Source organism: Cnephaeus nilssonii (genome assembly GCF_951640355.1).
Source record: "Cnephaeus nilssonii genome assembly, chromosome: 8".
NCBI classification, from domain to species: Eukaryota; Metazoa; Chordata; class Mammalia; order Chiroptera; family Vespertilionidae; genus Cnephaeus; species Cnephaeus nilssonii.
Genome location: NC_137079.1, coordinates 28245130 through 28259177, shown reverse-complemented (window position 1 = coordinate 28259177; position 14048 = coordinate 28245130). Strand labels below are relative to the sequence as shown.

Here is a 14048-nt window from a genome sequence, read left to right as displayed (position 1 = left end):
TTTAATTATTTGTGGTCCACCTTGCCCCTTTCGTTTCAGTCCTGGATTGATGAAACGAAACCTAGAACTCCAGTGGTCCATTAAGTCCTAATTAAAATGAAAGGATCACTTTGCTACAAGAACAAAAATCTGAAATTTTCGTAAAATGCACCCCAGTTACTATATAAACATTAGAAGTTAGAATATGTCCAGAAATTTAAAACACAATATCTTAAATTCCGCGCGAAACGGAGACTAGAATAAAGAACAGTAGAACACATTGGAGATGCCAGCAACTGAGGTCGAGTGTATGTCTTTTGCTCACACAAGTGCACCTTGCGGGATGGCCTTTGCTCGCACAGGCGAACCTGGCGGCGATGCGATTGCTCACGGGAGAACCAGGCGGGATGCCGTTTGCTCACGCAGGTGCACCTGGAGGCAAGACCGTTAGCTTAACATTGGTGAACTTGCTGAGACCTGCTGGGCGGAAACGCCAGGTGAGGATCAGCTTGTTTTACCCTAACAGGTTCCAATCTACCCCCGCCTTCGGCCAGAGAATCTGAAACGCCGAGCCTCCTCCTTGCGCAGGACCCTCTCCGTTGGGCGCACCCAGGCCAGGGTTGCACACCTGGACCTGGCAGGAGCAGCGGAGGCAAGCTCCGGCTCAGCCAGCTTGGGTGAGGACTGCGAGGAGGCCCTCCAGACCCCCGCCGACGTGCAAGAACTTCCAGGGGCTGAGCAAGAGACACGTCACTTCCGGGGGCAGGGCGGGCCGCTCCACGCACCAGCGCACTTGGCTGGGGGTGGGAGGCGGGGAGGCGGGGGAGGATGCGCCACCCCGATCAGCGATCTGATTGGCCGGCTCCGGAGGGCGCGCGCTGCCAAACTCTCTTCCCGTCAGCCCCGGCCCTCCGCTCCCGCAGCCACGCGCATGCTCGCGCGTCGGGAGCCCGCGCCTGCGCTTCGCCGCCATTCGGGAGGCCGCCGCTCTGCAGGGCCTCGCGGCGCAGCCCGGTACCGCGAGCCCGGCCCCCCGCCGACATCCGCGGTCCAGCGGTGAGGATCGGGGCGAGCAGGCCGGGGCGTCGTCCGGGCCCGCACTCCCCGCCCGCGTCTCACGGAAGCCTAGGGCGTCCACCGAGGAGGGGCCTGCACCCCGTTAGCTCCCGCCCGGCCGGCGGAAAGACCCGCTCCCCAGAGGCCGCGGGCGGAGAGGACGCTGCGGGACTTGAGGGTGGGGAAGCAGGTAATGTTTTACTTAAAACCCTGCTGGGAATTCGGTTCTGGCTCTCCAGGCGTGCCTTCTTTCCGTTTCAGTCCTGGATGCGATGTTCTCCGCCCCTAGACTGCGTGGGCTTTTGTCATTGTTTTAAAAACAGCTAGGGAGAATGGGAGAAATGTAATCATGTATCAGGTAAGGGATTAGTGTCCAGAAAATGTAAAGAACCTAAACCCAATAACAGAAAGCAAATCCAATTCAAAACTGGGAAAAGGATTGTAGGTATTTCTCCAAAAAAGATATACAAAAGGCCAATGAGCACCTCAAAGGATGCGCATTTGCCATCGGAGTTATGAAAATAAAAACCAGAATGAATACCATATCACACCCATTAGGATGACTATTGGGGAAAAAAATCACTATTGATGGCTAGGATGTGGAGAAATTGGACCACTTGGGCAATTGCTGGCGGGCATGTAAAATGGTGCAGCCAGGAGCTGTGGCCCACCGTTGAGTAGTGGTTCCTCAAAAATTTAGAGTTATATGATCCAGCAATTTCACCCCAAGGTATAAACTCCAAAGAATTGAAAGCAGGGACTCAAATGAATGTTGCATTATGTGCATAGCAGCCTTACTTAAAGTAGCCAAAGGGAGGAAACAACCCAAATGTCTGTCAACACATGAATGGAAGACGAAATGTTTTTCACCCCTATAAAGGACTAAAATTCTGTTACATGCTGTAGTGTAGATGTCCTAAGTGAAATAAGCCAGAAAAGGACAAATGTATGATTCCACTTCCAGAGGCAGAAAATGGGATAGAGATTACTAGGGGCTGGTGGGGGTGAGGTGAGGAAGGGAAGTTATTGTTTAATGGGTGCAGAGTTTCTGTATGTGGTGATAAAAAATTCTGGAAATGGATAATGGTGATGGTTTTCCAATATTATGAATGTACTTACTGCCACTAAATTGTGCTTTTAAAACTGGTTAGAATGGCAAATCGTGTTATCTTTTACCACAATTTAAAAAAATGTGTAGGAGCCGAAACCGGTTTGGCTCAGTGGATAGAGCGTCGGCCTGCGGACTCAAGGGTCCCAGGTTCGATTCCGGTCCAGGGCATGTACCTTGGTTGCGGGCACATCCCCAGTAGGGGGTGTGCAAGAGGCAGCTGATTGATGTTTCTCTCTCATCGATGTTTCTAACTCTCTATCCCTCTCTCTTCCTCTCTGTAAAAAATCAATAAAATATATTTAAAAATAAATAAAAATATTAAAAAATGTATAGGAAAAGACAAAACTACAGAGACAGTAAAAAAAAATCAGCAGTGGTTCAGAGCACAGGGAATTGTTATGGCAGTGAAAGTATTCTGTAGGAATCTGTGATGGTGGATAGTTGACACTATACATTTAGGAATTCCATTCTATATAATAAAAGGTTAATATGCAAATCGACCAAACGGCGGAATGATGGGTCGCTATGACACACACTGACCATCAGGGGGCAGACGCTCAATGCAGGAGCTGCCCCCTGGTGGTCAGTGCACTGGCACAGGGGGAGCGCCTCTCAGCCAGAAGCCAGGCTCACAGGTAGTGAGCACAGCGGTGGTGGCAGGGGGTAAGGAGCCAGGGGTCCCAGACTGCGAGAGGGCACAGGCTGGGCTGGGGGGACCGACCCCCCCCCCCAGTGCATGAATTTCCTGCACCGGGCCTCTAGTAGAACTATAAAACATGTAAAGTGACCCCTAATGTAAACTGTGGACTTGAGTTAATATTGGTATTTGTTTGTCATTTGGAACATGTACCACACTAATACAGGATGTTAATAATAGGAGAAATAATAGGAATTTCAGTGCCTAGTCTCTACCCAGCAGCTGAATTCTGGACTCAGTTCTGAAACACCTCTGAGGGAAAGGCAGCATTGCGTTACAAATAGATTCAGAATCAGGAAGCCAGGGTCTTCTGTTGCTTCCTCTGACTGAATTCGTGTGATCTTTCACAAGTTGCTTCTCTCACTGAGCATCAGTTTTCTCAATTATAAAGTGAAGATGTTGGACTCAAGTCCTCTGAGGATCCTTCTAGTCCTGTCCTGATCATTGGCTTTCTGTTTTGGAGAGTTCCTACCTGACAGAGCAACTTATCCGTCTGTGATTGAGTAGTTCATAAATTTTGATATGTTGAACTGACAATTGTTTTCCTGCTGGCTCTACTTGTTGCTTCTAGGGCAGCTTACATATTATCCATAATTCTCCCACTTTTGAAGTTAAGTGCCTGTACTTATTATAAATGACAGGTTTTCATGCCTGGCATCCTGCTTGCTTTCATATGCAAGTTCCCTAGTGTTAGGGACTCTCTTAAAGTGCCCTTCTTGCCCAGAGCTGGAGACAGGGATCCACTGGGATACTCTGCCAAATGCAGAATATGGAATGCAGTTCTCTCTAGTGCTATATTCTGCAATTGGTATTTGGATTCTAAATGTTCGATAAATTTTATCTTGTTGATTTTGGCTCATTGTATTGGCTTTTCAAGATCTTACAAAATTCCACTGTATTAAGTTGGTCAAGATAAAATAGATCCTGGATAGATAGCAGAAGTTTGTGATCATCACATGCTGATTATTTGCCTTACCTTGAGCAAATTAATGTCTAAATTTGAGTTTCCTCAAGTATAAATGGAAGTGTTAAAGTAGATGGTCCTTGAGGTCTTCTCTTGTCCTAAAATCCAATGGCTCTAAGACTAGATGATAGCTTGGGTCTTTTCTAGTTTTAAAATTCTGTGAATGTAAGATCAGGGCTCCAGTCTTGATGACAGAGTGTGTGAGATTGAACAGATACTTTCTGAGCATATACCATATGCCAGGGAAGTGTAAGGGTTACAGAGGTGAATGGGTAGTCCCTGCTCTCCAAAAGCCCACAGCCTGGTATGAGGTGACCACTACAGTAGAGATGTGTATACAGCAGGGGGTCCAAAGAAGATTGGAGATGGTGGGGATTTGGCCAGTATTTAAGAAACAATCCTCCTAAAGGATGGACAAACTTGCCTGATTACTGGGTGGCAAGATGTAGAGTGTGAAGGAGAGGAAATACCTGTGTAAAGGCCCAGAAACTTGAATTGTCAGGGAATTACAGGTGAGTCATATTTGAAGAAGGCAGTGTAGTCATGGGCCATATTGTGAAAAGCTTTATATACTACTAGAGACCCGGTGCACAAAATTCATGCACGGAGGGGGGTTGTCCCTCAGCCCAGCCTGTACCCTCTCCAATGTCGGACATCCCTCTCACAATCCAGGACTGCTGGCTCCCAACTGCTTGCCTGCCTGCCTGCCTTCCTGTTGCCCCTAACCGCTTCTGCCTGCCAGCCTGATCACTCCCTAACCACTCTGCTGCCAGCCTGTTTGCCCCCAACTTCCCTCCTCTGCCGGCCTGGTCACCCCTAACTGCCCTCTCCTGCAGGGTTGATCACCTCCAACTGCCCTCCCTTGCAGGCCTGGTCCTTCTCAACTGCCCTCCCTTGCAGGCTGGGTGCCTCCCAACTGCCCTCCCCTGCTGGCCATCTTGAAGTGGCCATCTTGTATCCACATGGGGGCAGGATCTTTGACCACATGGGGGCAGCTATATTGTGTGTTGCAGTGATGATCAATCTGCATATTACTCTTTTATTAGATAGGATAGAGGCCTGGTACAGGGGTGGGGGCCAGCTGGTTTTCCCTGAAGGGTGTCCCGGATCAGGTGGGGGTTCCCTTGGGGCGTGGGGCGGCCTGAGCGAGGGGCCTGTGGTGGTTTGCAGGCCGGCCACGCCCCCTGGCAACCCAAGCGGAGGCCCTGGTATCTGGAATTTATTTTCCTTCTACAATTGAAACTTTGTAGCCTGGAGCAGAGCCAAGCCTGGGGCTCCCTCCGAGGCTGGCAGCCATTTGTGTTGGGGTTATAATTGAAACTTTGTTGCCTTAAGCGGGTGGGCCCGGCCAGGGTGTGCGGAAAGCTTTGCTTCCCCTGTTGCCGGCGGCAACCCTGGCCTGCTCTCTCAAGCTCCATCCTGCTGCCATTTGTTTGAATTTGTTTACTTTCTATAATTGAAACTTTGTAGCTTGAGTGGAGGCTTAGGCCTGGCCAGGGCAGGTGGAAAGCTTGGCTTCCTCTGTTACCTAGGAAACCTTGCTCTCTGTGGCTGTAGCCATCTTGGTTTGGGTTAATTTGCATGCTCGCGCTGATTGGATGGTGGGCGTGGCCTGTGGGTGTGTCGGAGGTATGGTCAATTTGCATATTTGTCTATTATTAGGTAGGACTAGAGGCCCGGTGCACGAAATTCGTGCACTGGAGGGGTGTCCCTCAGCCCAGCCTGCACCCTCTCCAATCTGGAATCCCCTGGGGGATGTCTGTCTGCCGGTCATCCCTCTCACAATCTGGGACTGCTGGCTCCTAACAACTCGCCTGCCTGCCTGCCTGGTCACCCCTAACCACTTCTGCCTGCCAGCCTGATTGCCCCCTAACCGCTCCCCTGCCAGCCCGATCGCCCCCAACTGCCCTTTCCTGCAGGCCTGGTCACCCCCAACTGCCCTCTCCTGCCAGCCATTTTGTGACTATGTGGGGGCGGCCATCTTGTGGTGACCATCTTATGACGACGTGGGGGTGGCCATCTTGCGATAATGTGGGGGTGGCCATCTTGTGATGCAAGGGCATGGGGGTCAATTTGCATATTACCTCTTTATTATATAGGATGTTCATATTTTGTGCCATAGGTGTTAGAATTACCTTGAGAAGTTGTGAGCAGGCAAGTCACATTAGGTTTTTGTGTTTGGAAGATGACTGGTAGCAGTATGATGAATGGATTGGAAGGAAGGAAGCCTAGTGGCAGGCAGGGAGATAAAGTGTGAGAATTAAAGTAGTTGACACGGTGTAGGGAATAGAGGGAAGGCTAGAGAAGGGCTTGGTTATATACATGGTGGATTATTAAAGTGGAATTAGACAGGGATGGTGTCGTGGATAGTAATTGGTGTAATTTCATTAAAATAAATGTCCAGGCTGATTGGATTGGACTCTTCATTGTTGGGGGTGGGGGGCACGATGGTGAGAGAAATAGGCAGAATTCTATTATAGGGGGCACAAGATTTCATAGAGGTGGGATTTTGATTTCCCTTTATTTTTTTATTTTCAGGTTTAACTTCTCATCTTTGTCCTTCTGCATGTACTCCAGGCTGTTTTCTGTGGTTTAGTAAAAAAAGCCATGTAAATTGCTGCCCTTTGAAGACTTTTTTAAAGACTTCTAGTAAGACAGCTGGTAAGTCTACTAGGGAGAAGCATGTTGGTCATTATTTCTTCTCACTCTAAAAGTACTTGTCTTGGATTTATAAAGTGTTATTCTACCAGTATTTCTTTGCCTTTTTTTTTTTTTTTTAACATTTCTTGCTTTTTAATGTTTAGGAGAATGTTTTAAGATGAGAATATTTTTGAAAGGTGCTTGGAGTTCTTACAGTCATATATATAAAATGATGTATGAACATGTGCTAACTTTGGGGTTTGAGAGGTAAATTCTGTAACATTTTAAAAATTTATTTTACATAGACTTTTTAGTTTTAATTTTTTAAGAATTCTTTACTGTTGAAAGTTTTACATATGTCTCCTTTTTCCCCCATTGACTTCTTCCCACCTGCACCCATCCTCCTATTGTCTGTGTCCATTGGTCATGCTCATATGTATGGATACAAGTCTTTTGGTTGATCTCTTACTCCCACCCCGACCCTCCCCTGCCTTCCCTCTGAGGTTTGACAGTCTGGTCTGTTTGATGCTTCTAAGACTGTAGATCTGTTTTTGTTCATCATTGTTGAAAGTATTACATATGCCCCCTTTTTTCTCCCATTGCCCCCCCCTCCCCCATTTTACTCGACCCCCCTTCGACCACCCCCCAAGCCTATTGTCTGTGTCCATGGGTTATGCATATATACATACAAGGTCGTTGGTTGATTACCTCCCACCCCCACTTCCTCCCTTCTTTTTTTAAGAATTTGATAATGAGGCTTAAATAGTAGGCAGGTGTGAGTAATAGAGACCTTGAGATTGGCCAGAAGAGTTTTGGTAGCAAGAGAAAGAGGGAGGGCCATTTGGGAAAGATAGGGAATGAATGCTTTGGAAGTCTGAGGAGCCATCAGGGTTTAATACAAACTGAAAGGGAATGGGAATGGATGATGCCTTTACTGAGTGTCCATACTTGAAGGGTGGGAGAGCTGGTGAATGGACAAATTTGGCAGACAGCAATTGAGTACAAAAGTAGTCCAAGAAGCTGAGGTGGCTGGAGGATGTTTGAGGCAAGAGCAGCTGGAATTAGGCTAAATGGTATTCATTAAAAACGGACTAAATTGCAGGAGCAGCTATAAAATGTAGGGTTAGTATAAACTTTCCAAAAAGACAAGAAAGGGAGAAATAGATCAATGGAAAGTAAAAATAAGGAGAAGAGGTTGTAGAGCTTTGCCTACTGAAAGGGACCACAAGACTGGGATAGCAATCGGGAAAGAGTATGTGCCAAAAAGGAGACCAACTCTCTACTGTTGTACTGTGTTAGAGACGTCCATTTATGAGATGTGGTTTTGTTTTACTTTGTTTTTCATTTGAGAAGTTAGCCAGAAGCATTTAAAAAATTTTTCCTGACTATAAAACAGTGTGCTCAGACATTTCTGTGGGAATAGAAGAAAAAGTGCTTTGCCCTTAAAGTTTATAATCTAAGCCTTGTATTATACACTTACTGGGCTTTTTGATGATTAATAGATTATATGAGTTACTATTGGTAAAAGTTGATGGGCAGCATATAGGAAAGGAAGAGAATTGTTTTGTTAATGGGACTATACATTATTCAAAGAGAGGAGAGATGCAGCTAAGTAAGTGCTGCTTTGAAATGAGAAAAGAAAAGTACTTTCTCCATTCTGTATATGAATTACTTCTTGAGAAGTTAGGAAAAGTTCACATAGTTAATAGTTTGATTTCTTTTATATACAAGGACAATTTATAAATAATTAAGAAAAATGGACAAAGCATATCCTAGAAAAGAAATATACATGGCTAATAAGCAAGGAAAATGTCCACTTCTCATTTTAAAAACACATTAAAACAGTAGTGAGATACTAGTTTTCACCTAAGAAATAGTAACGATTAGAAATTTCATGATACTCAGTGTTGATGAGGAATTTGGGGAATTGTCCCTCATATGTACACTATTAATTGGTATGCAATAGTGCTGTGACTCTTAGAGAGTTTGGTACAATGTGTCAATTTTAATGTAACTAGCCTTTGAACATGGTAATCCATTTCTAGGAATTCTCCCTTCAGAAGTACCCTTACATTCAAAGATATGTACAAAGAAATTCAGTGCTTAGCTCTGTATGTAAAATTGTCCTAGATTAGAAAATGCCCTCTAATTCAGCAGAGCTCCTGAAACCTCTACATGCCAGAAACTTGGCCCGATTTTGTTTCTAGAATAAAAAAAAAAACTACTCTTTTTGCTTTGAAACTTCAGAAACCTAGCCCTGTAATTTCTTTTGAGCCAGAGAGACACCTTCTCCTCCTTAAATGAAAGCAAATTACAGAACAATATGTTTAATATCTCATTTGTATAGAATGTGTTTATGCATTTGTGTATACATAGACCATTTCTTCAATGACACGTAAGTACGGGGCTACCCCTGGGGAGTGATACTGTGTGAGTATCCTATACTATAGGAATGAGTCTGTTTTTAACTGAGCTTTTGTTACTTTTATCACCTAAGAAGACTCACTTAAAATTTTAAAAAGTTCTATTTTCTGGCAAACAAGTTCCTGCCTCCAGGCTGTCCTCAGTCTAAATTGCCCTTTGCTTGGTAAGGGTAGCATCTCTGCTCAAGTAATAATTTTAAGCCTAGGATGGCATGTTATTCAAAATCTCTGCTTGAATGTCTCCTGTTGCCCTCTACACTCTTACGTCCCTACCAATGTAGGCACCATATTGTAAGACACCCCTTTAGCCCTGAGTGCTTAGAAAAGCATGGGACACAAAAGAATTTATTTATTAAATAAATGAATCAAATACTTTATATTAAGATGGATAAAATATAAAATATGTTGATTTTTTTTTTAACCCTTTGCACTCGCTTGCTTTTTTCTCGATTCCTTTATTCTACTCGGGATTTAACTTTTTAAATACCCCAGATTTTACAAAGCACGGCAGTAGAATAAAAAACTGGAGTTTCTTTTCATACAAACTTATTTATTTGGATTTTTTTATATTTCAAATTATTGATACATTCAAAGAGTAATTTTAATCTCGACATCCGAGTGCAAAAGGTTAAAGATCTATGAGCCCTGGCCAGGTAGCTCAGTTGATTAGAGCATCATCTTGATACAACAGGTTTTGGGTTCGATCTCTGGTCTGGGCACATACAAAAATCAGCCAATGGATGCATAAATAAGTGGATCAAGAAATAGATGTTTCTTTCTCTCTCAAAAAAATCAATACATACATAAATTTTTAAGAAATTTATGGCGTTTTCATAGTTAACAATTTAACAAGTGATTTCTGAAGTAGATTTAAAGTTTCTTGCTCAGCCTTAAATAGCCTAACTTGAATTTTGATATTTCCTTAGCTTTGTGCACAGACGGCTTGTTGGTATTTGGGGTTTTAGACTCAAGGTGTAAAGCACATGTAGTAGATAATTCTGGGTCACTAATAGTTTCATAACCTGGTTAAGTCACTAATCTGAACCTCAGGTTTTTCATCTCTAAATGAACAAAATAATACTTGAGTCAGATTATTAAGAAGATTAAATAGAATGATGTATGTAAACCTAGCAGAGTTCCTGGAACTCAGTTAAAAATTAGTTACATTTTTTTCTTAAAAATCTTTTATAGATATATTATTGAATAAATGTGTATGTGTGCCATCCTATGCTTAAAATTATGCAGTTTTAGAATGGGCTAGAATAGCAATTCATTCAAGATTATGTTCCCTGAAAATAATTTATTTCTACTTTATTTCAGCACTATTGAAAGTTTTTAAAGAGTATAACTGTGTATGTTGTAACAGAAAGAAAAATGGAAGTATTTCAGGAACTTCGTAAACCATCAGTACGTTTGGAGTGTGACCACTGTAATTTCAGAGGCACGGATTATGAAAATGTACAAATCCACATGGGCACCATCCATCCAGAATTTTGTGATGAAATGGATGCTGGTGGGTTAGGTAAAATGATATTTTACCAGAAAAGTGCAAAGCTATTTCATTGCCATAAATGCTTCTTCACCAGCAAGATGTACTCTAATGTATACTATCATATCACATCCAAACATGCAGCCCCAGAGAAATGGAATGAGAAACCAAAAAATCAGTTAAACAAAGAAACAGATTCTGTGAAAAGCCCTCCTCCTTCTGAACACCAGAAAATGCCCCCTAATTCAGAACTCCAGAAATCTGTATCTGCCCTTTCCATAGAAACAGAGAAACTTGGCCTGGTTTTGTCTCCAGAATCACCCAAACCTACTCCTCTTACTTCCTTGGAGCCTCAGAAGCCTGTCCCTGTTTCTCCTGAGCCACAGACACCTTCTCTTCCTTCTCCTGAGCCACCAAAAACTACCCCTGTTTCTTCTCCTGAACTTCCAAAAGCAATCCCTATTGTTTCTGAAGCTCAGAAACCAGTCCCAGTTCCTTCTCCAGAACCACAGAAACTTGCTCCTGTATCTCCTGAGCCAGTAAAGGCTTCTCTTATTAATCCCAAACCTCAGAAACACTCCCATTTCCCAGAAACATTGGGGCTGCCTTCAGCCTCCTCTCCAGAGTCACCAGTTCTTGCTGCTTCTCCTGAACCTTGGGGGCCATCCCCAACTGCGTCTCCAGAGTCTCGGAAGCCAGCCCGGACAGTCTCCCCTGAGCCAAGGAAGCCATCTCCATCAGAGTCTCCTGAACCTTGGAAGCCATTCCCTGCTGTCTCTCCAGAGCCTAGGAGACCAGCCCCTGCTGTGTCACCTGGTTCTTGGAAGCCGGGGCCACCTGGGTCCCCCAGGTCTTGGAAATCCAGTCCTTCAGCATCAGGACCCTGGAAGCCAGCTAAACCTGCTCCATCTGTGTCTCCTGGACCTTGGAAACCAATTCCTTCTATATCACCTGGACCTTGGAAACCAGCTCCATCTATGTCCCCCGCGTCCTGGAAGTCTTCGTCAGTCTCACCTGGTTCCTGGAAATCTCCCCCCGCATCTCCTGAGTCGTGGAAGTCTGGCCCACCAGAACTGCGAAAGACAGCTCCCACCCTGTCACCTGAACATTGGAAGGCAGTTCCCCCGGTGTCTCCTGAGCTCCGTAAAGCAGGACCCCCCTTGTCTCCTGAGCTTCGCAAACCAGGCCCACCATTGTCCCCCGACATTCGTAGTCCAGCAGGATCTCCAGAGCTCAGAAAACCCTCAGGATCTCCAGAGTTTTGGAAGCTTTCTCCTGATCAGCGGAAGACTCCTCCTGCTTCACTTGATTTTCCTGAGTTCCAGAAAAGTTCCCGTGGTGGTTCCCCTGATCTCTGGAAGTCTTCCTTTTTTATTGAACCTCAGAAACCTGTCTTCCCTGAGACCAGGAAACCTTCTGGGCTGTCTGAGTCCCCTAAAGCAGCCTCCGATATTTGGAAGCCCGTTCTCTCTATTGATACTGAGCCTAGAAAACTCGCCCTGTTTTCTGAGCCTACCAAAACAGCCCCTCCTGCTTCTCCTGAACCACGAAAACGCGCTCTTTTTCCAGAGCCCCGGAAGCATACCCTTTTCCCTGAACTTTCCAAATCTGCTATATTCCCAGAATCTCAAAAGGCAGTTGAATTGGGAGATGAACTACAGACAGATGCCATAGATGATCAAAAGTGTGATATGTTGGTTCAGGAAGAACTACTAGCTACACCTAAGAAACTCTTAGAAGACACTTTATTTCCTGCCTCAAAGAAGCTCAAGAAAGATAACCAAGAGAACTCTGATGCTGAGCTTAGTAGTAGTGAGTATGTAAAAACAGATTTGGAAGCAATAGATAGTAAGGGCCATGAATCAAGCAGTGATCAAGAGCAGGTTGATGTGGAATCTATTGATTTTAGTAAAGAGAACAAAATGGACATAACTAGTCCAGAGCAGTCCAAAAATGTACTACAGTTTACTGAAGAAAAGGAGGCTTTTATCTCTGAAGAAGAGATTGCTAAATATATGAAGCGTGGAAAAGGAAAGTATTATTGCAAAATTTGTTGTTGTCGTGCTATGAAAAAAGGTGCTGTTTTGCATCATTTGGTTAATAAGCATAATGTCCATAGCCCTTACAAATGCACAATTTGTGGAAAGGCTTTTCTTTTGGAATCTCTCCTTAAAAATCATGTAGCAGCCCATGGGCAAAGTTTACTTAAATGTCCACGATGTAATTTTGAATCAAATTTCCCAAGAGGCTTTAAGAAACATTTAACTCATTGTCAAAGTCGGCACAATGAAGAGGCAAACAAAAAGCTAATGGAAGCTCTTGAACCACCACTAGAAGAGCAGCAGATTTGATTTTTGAAAACTGTGGCTACATGCTCTACAAAATTGTTGGTTGAAACCATTTGTTAAAAGTACAGTTGAATAGCCTAGTTGGGTCAGTAGATGTTGCTATGTATGGTGTATAGTGTTTGTCTCAGTAGTGTTCACAGAATAGACATTTGTTACCTTTTTCATGGTCTCTGTTTATGTTGCTATCAATTCAGACTATATATTCTAGATAGATAACATATCTAATCTCTTTTAAGTATATTTGAATAATATGAAGATGTAGGCATTCATTTAACAAGCAAGAGCCAGTTGTACTCAAATTAAAATAATCTAGTTAAAAAGTGTATCTTTTTTGTGAAACTCATTTCATACCATGGAAATTACTAGTTGGAATGTTTAAGAATTAGGCAAGACATTTTTGAGAGATTTTGTTCTTTTTCCTTAAAAGTATTTTCAGATCATAAAAGTTATTTTGAAGTTTCTATTTGATCATTTTTATAAATCTTGAACAGAGAGTTTCTAGATGTTTATTAACTTTTATGTCTTGGAAAATTGGAGTCTCAGGGTTGCTGATTTTCTGCTAAAAGGGAGAAAATTGAGTAAGTATAAAAAACTATTTGCAGCCTTCTCCTACAGGAAACTGAGAAAGGTGAGTATGATTTTAGGTCTTGTCCTTAGTTGTTTGCGTTGGAGTCTTCCATTCTGTATCTTATCCCGAGATCTGGCCCGTCACTTCCCTGTGAGCTCACACCAATAGATGATCCTTAATTGCCAAATGTGTTAGAGATGTACCTCCTACTCCTGGGCCTTATGTGCCACCTGTTGGAGCTTCACATCAGGGTAATGAGTAGGAATTGAAAGTCTTCCAGATACACCACAGAAAATTTTATAAAGACATATCTGTTTGAGAATGTATCCATTTTTGTTTTTAAAGTTGTTACTGTAAATACCTTGAGCCTGTTCATGGATTATTCTATTCTAAAATATTTTGTTCAAATGTGTATCAACCGAATTAAAAACAAAGGCTTTCATGTCACCATCTTCATGTGTGTGTTTTCTTTTTCATTGTATGATGTCCAATTTCTGTTATTCTTTCCTATTTCCACTTGTTTTCAGCATACTAATTTTTTCATATCTGGAGCAGCATTTTCTCAGCTCTGTTTTCTCAAAGTTCTGTGGTCAGGTAAGTTAAGGAATCACTATACTAGGTGTTCCTTGTGGAGAATCTCATCAGTGTACATAATTTATTAAAGGTTGTTTTAATTTCAGTGATTATCCTGGCTGCTTCATTTAAACAGTGTGAAACATTTCATCCTGTTAGGATTCTGATGTATAGCCAGATTGAAATATTGGCTTTAGTTG

At 43.4% G+C, this 14048-nt stretch overlaps 1 protein-coding gene across 2 annotated transcripts; it reads left to right on the top strand.

Annotated features, from left to right (window-relative positions):
- The first annotated feature begins 883 nt into the window (after positions 1–883).
- CHAMP1 (chromosome alignment maintaining phosphoprotein 1) lies at positions 884–13722 on the top strand. 2 transcript variants are annotated; one of them, XM_079779087.1, is made up of 3 exons: positions 884–1225; positions 6346–6468; positions 10237–13722. In XM_079779087.1, exon 3 carries the CDS (start codon positions 10245–10247, stop codon positions 12708–12710), a length of 2466 nt encoding a protein of 821 aa, XP_079635213.1. In that variant the 5' UTR covers positions 884–1225; positions 6346–6468; positions 10237–10244; the 3' UTR covers positions 12711–13722. The 2 variants fall into 2 exon arrangements, with proteins under 2 accessions (XP_079635213.1, XP_079635212.1); XM_079779086.1 differs by having other exon boundaries at positions 10191–13722.
- Positions 13723–14048: the final 326 nt, after the last annotated feature.

What these genes read in the sequence shown, in the direction of transcription:
- CHAMP1 (XM_079779087.1), top strand. Translation starts at nt 10,245, where the DNA reads ATGGAAGTATTTCAGGAACTTCGTAAACCATCAGTACGTTTGGAGTGT.